Source organism: Jaculus jaculus, chromosome X (assembly GCF_020740685.1).
Source record: "Jaculus jaculus isolate mJacJac1 chromosome X, mJacJac1.mat.Y.cur, whole genome shotgun sequence".
Taxonomy (NCBI): domain Eukaryota; kingdom Metazoa; phylum Chordata; class Mammalia; order Rodentia; family Dipodidae; genus Jaculus; species Jaculus jaculus.
The window spans coordinates 148,761,124-148,769,779 of record NC_059125.1 but is presented as its reverse complement, the minus strand read 5'-3'; the positions used below and the strand labels follow the sequence as shown (position 1 = coordinate 148,769,779).

The 8,656-nt window shown below is 43.8% G+C and overlaps 1 protein-coding gene across 3 annotated transcripts in view; it reads right to left on the bottom strand.

Annotated features, from left to right (window-relative positions):
- Positions 1–5,447: 5,447 nt before the first annotated feature.
- Mtm1 (myotubularin 1) overlaps positions 5,448–8,656 on the bottom strand; it is a 129,041-nt gene continuing 125,832 nt past the window's right edge. For 2 of the 3 annotated variants that reach the window (XM_004668928.2, XM_045141015.1), the window contains one exon: positions 5,448–6,765. In XM_004668928.2, the coding sequence (XP_004668985.1) occupies positions 6,598–6,765 (168 nt within the window). In that variant the 3' untranslated portion in view covers positions 5,448–6,597. The remainder of the gene's footprint in view (positions 6,766–8,656) is intronic. The other variant, XM_045141014.1, reaches the window with a different exon arrangement.

Genomic DNA, 8,656 nt, shown 5'->3' with positions numbered 1-8,656 from the left:
AACCTACATGGCCAGAGACAGGTCGCCAAACTTTAGCTAAGCTCAGGAAGGTCTGCTAGGCCTCACTCCCAGGCCTCACAATGGACACAATAAGAGAGAGCAAGAAAGTAGCCTTTAATTGGCTGGAGGAGGACAGCCTCGGAAAGAGCCAAGCCAGCTAATACATAAGGAGAGTCTGCCTCAAATCTCAAATATTCAGAGATTAGAAAATAATCAAGAACCATTGAGAAACACTGGCGTGGACTGCTCCATTACCCTTGTGGCGGGTGATAATTAAGGGTCACACTTTCTGAAAAGTGGAGGGATACTGGACCATGATTAATGACAGAGAGCCTGACAACTCCAGGACTTATAAGAAGCAGAGTTTTCTCTCCACCCAATGACAGAGGCGGGAGGACTCTTGCTTGTGGGTTGAAAGACACTCAGGTAGGTTCTTTAATTGCTTCTTGACGGGTTTTGAATAGGAATTGATATCCTTACCTTGGAACCAAAAAAAATGCCTAGGTCCATGAGACAGGTGATGGCAAAGGAGGCCATCTCTCTTCATAAACAAATGTGGCACCCATTTTGATTCCCTCACCCACCTAAGGGCAAAGAAAAGTATTCGACTTATTGAAGTGTGAGAGAGAAAGAGAAGAGAAAGGGACAAATAGAAGGAATGGACAGAGCACATGCCCTAGACCAAATAAGTGACAACACGTGCATCCCAGGGATTGGAAACGGGGTCCTTTGGCTTCAGAGTCAAAGGCTCTAACCACAAAGCCACTTCCCAGTCCAATGCCTCCTTACCCTTCTCCCTTCCTTTTCCCAGCTAGGCTTGAATTCTAGCACCGGGTGACCTGGGCGGAATTCAGGATGTAGCCACAGGGTGGCTGCAATGGCACGCTCATCCTTTCATCTCTGCTGGCCGTAAAGGTGCCTGCCGTGACTTCAAGCTCCACGTGTTCATGAGAGTCAACTGCTCCGATCATTGAAAAGCAGAGATCAAATGAAAACCATGCAAGATGGGTCAAAGGTTACCAGCAGGCCTAGATGTTTGTCCTTCAACTGGGATACCCTAGAAAGAAATATGTCTGTGGGTTCCATTGGACCCAAAGACATTGCTATCATTTTCTGGCAAGTAAAGCTCTCATTCCAGTGCAATATACAAGCACCTGTTTGGAAAACTGGAGGCGCTTGGGCGCAGTGTCCTCTACAATGTCACCATAAAGCATAGTCACTCCTGCTCGTTGGCTCGTGTGGTGTGTTAAGTACTTACCGTATTTTCCTGGATACCTGCGAACGTTCCTCAGTGAGCGAGGGGCACGTCCGCGATTTTCCAAGACATACCCTACTGGTTCTTCATTCCACCTGCACCCATGGTCGGGTCACGATGGATCCCGGGAGCCTGCGCGTGTGTACACAAGCCCGCAGAGCACGCGTTTGCACCCCGACACTCCCAATTCTTTCTGGCCTGGCTTCAGCAATTTTGCCCTGGGCCTATAAGGCATAAAGCATGGCGATGCTTGCATATGCGTCTTACGTCACTCATGTTTTCTTGGCCCTTTCGCACTCGGGCGACTCCTGTGTGTCTGCTGCCTCAAAGAGACGTCGGTCCTCCTGCTGGACAGGGGCTCAGGACTCACTGGTGGTGCCTCACTTCACCGGTAGGCCGTGCGTGTCCCGTGCGGATGTGACCACTTAGGTCACGTGTGTGGCAGGGCCCCCCTTTCCCTAGCACGCAGAGAGTCCCTGCATCTCGGGGGCCTTCTCTTTGACCGAAAAGCTCCCGATTCCCTAACCTAGGGTGAGAGCGAAGCTAGGTTAGGGAATCGGCTCTCTTCAGAAAAAGGGTCAGATTGATCCAGTCCACAAAGATGGCTGACGCGCGGCCATGTGGCGGCCCGAGGCCTTCTCGTTCGCATGGAGCAATTTTTTCGGGTTCAGCCCCTCACTTCCTAGGGGTGAGCCTACTGTGATGGGGACGTGGGCAATGTGAGGGAGCAGGGCCCTGAGGGTGTGTTTCTGTGGGAATAAGAGAGCTCCGGCCGGTATCCTTGAATTGGCTGAAGGGGGAGCGCGTCCGCGGCTGCCAAGCCAGCCGGCAGGCCAGGAGGGCCCGCCTCCCATGTCAACCATCCCGAGAGCCGAAAGCCGTCGAGAACGCCTGAGTCCACCTCCGTGGACTGCTCGCCTACCCTTGCGCTGGGGATGATTATGTGTCCCCTCTCCTGGAAGGTGCAGGCATGCTGGTCCAGGTGTCCTGAGAGAGAGCGAGCCTGACAGGTGCAGGACTTATGAGGAGCGGAGTTTTCTCTCCAGCCAATGACAGAGGCGGGAGGACTCTTGCTTGTGGTTTGAATGGCACTCAGGCAGGTTCTTGAATTCCTTCGTGACTGGTTTTGAGTGGGAATTGATTTGCTTGCCTTGTGTCCGCCTACAATTCCTAGGTCCACGTGACAGGTGCTGGCCAAGCAGGCCCTCTCTCTCCAGAAACGTGTTTTGAGCACATTATCATACCCTCGCATCCCCTAAAAATTATTTTCCCCTTGTAATTATGAAGTAGAAAGAGAGAGAGAGAGAAGATGAAAGGACATATATAGGGAATGTACATACCATGCCCCCTGTCCCACAAGAATGCCCCCTTTTGTAATGGGCTTGTGGGTGTTCTGTTTCTGTATGTCCGAGGGCTTTGAACTGGTGTACTTTGGCTTTAGAGTCAACAGGTGTAACCACTAATCCTTTTTCTGGTTCCTATGGTTTTTGTGCCTTTTTTTCTTTTCTCTTTCTTTTTCCATGTAGCTTTAGTTCCATTACCAGGTGACCTGGAATTCAGGATGTTGCCACAGGCTGGCTGCAATGTCATGGTAATCCTTTTATCTCTGCTGGCAGTAAGGGTGTCTGCCATGAGTTCAAGCTCCTTGTCTCAACGATACTCAACTCTTCTGATCATTGAAAACCACAGATGAAATGAAAAATATGCAAGATGGGTCAAAGGTTATAATCAGACCTAAATGTGTGCCCTTTAACAATGATACTCTAGAATTAACTATGTATATGACTTCCGTTTGACCCAAAGACATTCGTAGCATTTTCGGGCAAGTAAAGATGTCATTCCAGTGCAATACATAATAACCTGTTTTGAATCCTGAAGACGCTGGGTGCAGTGTCATCTGCAGTGTCACCACAAAGCATAGTCATACCTGCTCTTTTTCTTCCATGTCACATGGGAATTTTTCATGATTTTGAGGAGCAAGTGAGGCCACTACAAATTGTAACTGTTTTTCTAGTGGACCGTGTGTTATGTATGTATTGTATTTTTCTTGACAACTGTGAACTTTCCTCAATGAAGGAGGGGCATGTCCGTGATTTTCCAAGACTTACCCTTCTGGTCCTTCATTCCATCTGCATCCATTGTGGGGTCAGGATGGTTCTTGAGAGCCTGCGAAAGGCTACCCCAACCCTCCGAATACACGTTTGGACCCTGTAACTCCCAATTCTTTCTTACCTGTCTTCAGCAATTTTGAGCTGGACCTGCCTATAAGGCATAAAGAATGGCGATACTTGCGTATTGGTTTTACGTTACTCATATTTTCTTTCCTCTTTCGATCTCGGGTGACTCCTGTGTGTCTAGTGCCTCAAACAGACATTGGTCCTCCTGCTAGAAAGGGGCTCAGGACACAATGGTAGTGTCTCACTTCACCTGTAAGCTCTGCATGTCCCATGCAAATGTGACCACTTAAGTCACATGTGTGTCAGGGGCCTCCTTTCCCTAGCACCCAGAGATTCCCTGGATTGTCATGGCATTCTTTTTGACCTAAAACTCCTTATTCTCTAACCTACACCTTGTCCTTATTGATAGATGTGACTGAATTCCTATAATTTTGCCTACATAGACTCTTTAAGTATTCTTTATTTTTTTTTTAAGTTTTGAGAGGCAGGCAGAGAGGCAGATAGAGAAAACTAGCACACCAGGGGTGCAGCCACTGCAGATGAATTCTAGACGCATGTACCAACTTGTGCATCTGGGTTTTATATGTGTGCTGCGAAATCAAAGCCAGGTTCTTAGGCCTTGCAGGCAAGCATTTTAACTGATGAACCATCTCTGCAGCCCTCTTTAAACATTTTCTACATACTTATAGCATACAATGTTTTTGATATATACATGGTGAAATAAATGCTTATTATATTCAATCCTATCATTTCATAGTCCCTTTTTGACAAAATCTAAAATCTACTAGCAAAACAAGTTCAAATAGATTATCATTAAATATGGTCCTCATAATAAAATATACATTGGAATTCTGGATTTTGCCATTCTCTGTAGTTTGTAAAATTTTTGTTTTTATTTTTACTGTACTGCATGTTGATTTAAAGCTCTAGAATATTTCTGAGTTTCCACAGCTAGGGGTCTCCTTTAATGATCTGAAGAGTTTATGCATCATAACCTCTTCATTGACTAGACTCAGGTATCCTGTGAAGGTGAGGAAGTGCTTCCTGCCCTCCAATTCAGCTGTACATATGAGGTAAGCTGGCATCATCCACCTTTTACTGAAGTCTCTATGTCTAAAGCAATATTGTTAATTGACTGGATTTGTCAACGAACAGTAAATTTAGCTGGCCATTTACCAGTCAAAATGGAAACAAGAGCTGTAAAGATTGCTCAGTGGTTAAAGGCACTTGCTTGTAAAGCCTGATGGCCCAGGTTTGATTCCTCAGTACCCACATAAAGTCAGATGCATAAAGTGGCGCATGTATCAGGAGTTTGTAGTGGTTGCAGGCTCTGGTGCACCCATTTGTCTCTCAAGTAAAACGAAAGTAAAAAAATAACATTAAAAAATTGGAAGCAAGCTGGATATTGCGGCACATGCCTGTAATTCCAGTCCTTGGGAGGTAGCAGCAGGTAGACCAGGAGTTCAAGGTCATCTAATGCATAGTGAGTTTGTGGCCAGCCTGAACTATGAGAGACCCTGCCACAAGCAAGCAAGCAAACAGTCATACCAGGCACATGGAATAGAGCCACAGTGAAGAATAAGCAAATCAGATGGGCACCATACACATCTGAAATATAATCACAATTATATCCATGAACATAAGTGTTAGGTTTTAGATAATATATTTATTACAGCAGGTCTTTAATCATTATTGCCATGAAAATGTTTTCATGGATTTTCACAAAAATTGTTGAACTATTAGTATTAGCTTTTTAAAATGAAGTAACAGTTTGTTAATTTATGAAATATTTACAGTGTTTACAAAAAGCAAGAGTATCTAATAAAATTTTCATACATACAAAATCCATACATTATGCTACTATATTTGAGATGTCTTATTTTGTAGACTATGACATAAAATAATTTACAAAGATATATTTAATCTCTCTTAATTCATTGAAAACAAACCATATTAGCTATAAATAGTTCTTTACAAATCATTGTAAAACATATTAATTGCTTTATCTCTATAGCTTTAGCTTTTACAAATATACTTACTAAATGAATTAGTTCAGATATCAAATAGAACTGTCCATTTAAAATTTCATTTCATATTACAAAACAAAATGAAATGAAATAAAAAACCTGAAAAACAAACTGCCCAGTACTTCAAGTAAAAATTTGTAGAACCAGTTTTTATGCACGCTTGTGGGGGAGGAAAACCCAGCATCATTTAAACTGAGATATAGAAACAAAACACTTTCAAGATCACACTAAAAAATGTACAACTGGGACATTTACTTCAAAGAAGGGTGCTGTAGCCATACCTCAGACATCCCAGATGGGGATCCTACAATTGGCAGGTAAGCTGCACTGACTAGAGCCCTACTTGCGACTACATTCACCGAAGCAGCAGAATGGCCCTGACACCCATACACAGTGCTATACATGGGTCTGCCACAACCGTAGTATGATTCAGAATGTTAGACAAGCTCCAAAGCTCTTAGAAAGTAGAACCAGTAAGTTAAGGAGTAAGGTCAAATTGAACCGGGCCTTAACAGTTTTTAATATAAAAATATGCTTCTCTTGAAAATAATGGGGAACCTTTCATTTTCACAATTTCAAAATAATGAAAAGGCCATTTATACAGCTACTTTTCCTTATGTCACCACTTAGGATGGTAAAAGTTGGCAGTTATTTAAACGCCCTGCATTTGGATTATGCTGAGGAAGCCGAGTGCAATTTGGCTTGTGGCAGTAATCCCCATCTTTCACGTTTGGGTTCATTTTAGATATTCCAAAGCATTGTTATAAGCAGCCAGAGGAAAATCCATTTCACAAACATATTTCCCCCTCGGATTTAAAATAACATTCTGAGGAAGCCCACAAAACACATACTGTGTATGTAGCATTTCTACAGAGGTAAATTCAATTTCATCTTTCCAAAGTGCCTTTTTTGAAAGGTGCCAGGATTTTCCAGAACCTCCTCTTGGCTCCTTCTGATCACAATGCAGACACTGTGGGTTTCTTGTAATATGTATTACAGAAGGCACATATTCAAGAGGCTAAGACAATGTTAGTTTAACTTCTATATGGAGGTGGATGTTTGAATCTACTTTGTATAGATACCCAGAATGAAAGTCAACTATTTCATTTCTTCAGAGCTCAAAGTGCCAGGGGTCCCTTCAGAAGTGAGTCTGCACATGGGACATCATCTGTGAAGGGCTGGAAGGGGAAGTGGGCGGATCAGAAAGCTTGGCCGAGTTGGCGAGCTGCAGTTCCTCCAACCTCTTTATGTAATCATCCCTCAAGGCCAAGAGCTCCATGTAGCGCTGCTCCACTGGATTTGGCTGCTGGAACAAATCACAGAGGTGAGTTATGTTTTACACCAGCCACATCCCCAACGTCTGCCACAGCTGGAGCTTCAGACTCAACCCTCTTATGAAGGATTAACAGAAGTGCTTACGTTCTTCGCATATTGTACCATTGATCTATGGGGAAAAGTGGTCTAAGTACTAGAATACACAGCTAACTGGCCACTGAGAAATGACTACTACACACATTTGGTCATATGCGTAACTTCCTTTCAGTTATTACCAACTTTAGACAAAGCTCCAGGTCCTGGGTTATTGTGCCCATGCCCTCTTTTGAAGACTCTGAAGGACAACTCTTCTCAAGTTTGCATGGGGCCACCCTTCCTATGTACATTTGTGACAATTTACCTACAGTGAATATTAAGAAACAAAATACAGTATGTGGGAGCTGAAGAGATGGCTCAGTAAGAGTGCTTGCTGTGCAAGCAAGAGGCCCTGAGTTCGATCCCCTCATCCACATAAAAAGCTGGGCATGCATGCCTGTAACCCTAGTGCTACAGAGGGAGCAGAGATGGGAGAAGCACTGGACCTCCCTGGTCAGCCAGTCTGACCTAGAAATATAGCTCCAGGTTCAGTGAGAGACTCCATCTTAAGGGAGTTTTCAGATGAGCTGCCAAGGAGGACACTCAATGTTCTCCTGTGCTCTGCGTGGGGCATGTGTGGGATGTGTGTGCATTTGAACATACACCATAATAATACCACATACACCACACTCAGACCACATACAAATGTAAATAAATAAATAAATAAATATTACACATAGTATACATTACCTTATGCCCTGTTAACTTTACATCAGTAGTACCATTCTGTATTTATCATGGTATTTGACCCAACATTCTTGAATTCTATACCTACTGAATCCTACTCATGGAATAAGTGGCCCATCCACCTCCATGCTGACGATTTGCAGCCATTTCTCGGTTCCTCAATGGTACCTTCAGTGCTCTCCCGGCTGTTCTTGTAGGCATATACTCATGTGCACAACTATTTCTCTGAGGACACTTCTTAGGCTCAGAGTCCCTGAGAGGTGGACAGACAACACCACATTCTGCCAATGGCCCTTGAGGCCGGGCCATGACCTCAGGCTCCCATCAGTGATCCCTAGAATTTCTTGTCACTCTATATCACTGAAACTTTGGGGCTTAAAGTTGTTTTTAGCCAAGTTGTGGGCAAAAAAACAAAAAACAAAAAACACCCAACTATATTATGATACATCGTGGTAGTCTGAGACTACACTGCTCTGCCAGCCATTTTTCCATGCACTTATTGGCCATTTAACAAACACCCGAGAGCAGCATCTCCAACAGCCTCTGGCATGGGTATCAATTCTGAGTTTTCCCTTTACAACTTAACCTTCTGGGTCTCTAGAAACCTCTCTGTAAGATATGGAAAACCCTATCTCAGGCCTTACACAGCACTGCTCTGAGAGTGAAGTGAGTCTGTTTCATGGCAGTCTTTCTGAGTGATAAGTGGGGCACTGATGTTGGTCTAAAGACAGAAGTCAAGCTGCAGCAGAACAGGATCCTCCACAGCATGCTTTAAATTTTCTTTAAAAAACATTTTTATTTATTTGCAAGCAGAGAGATATAGGAGAGAGAAGACAGACAGAGAGAATGGGTGGGCCAGGGCCTGCAGCTACTGCAAAGATGTATGAGCTACTTTGTGCATCTGGCTTTACTTGGAACTGAACTCAGATTTTTAGGCTTTGAAGGCAAGTGCCTTAATGGCTGAGCCATTTCTCCAGCCCCATTTTATAAGTTTTTATACCAAAATTATCAACCACACAGTACACATACCTTAAAATGTTCAGCTCAAAGAATCTCTACTGGAGTATATAACGTGGGCAATTACTACCCCAGTCAAGATA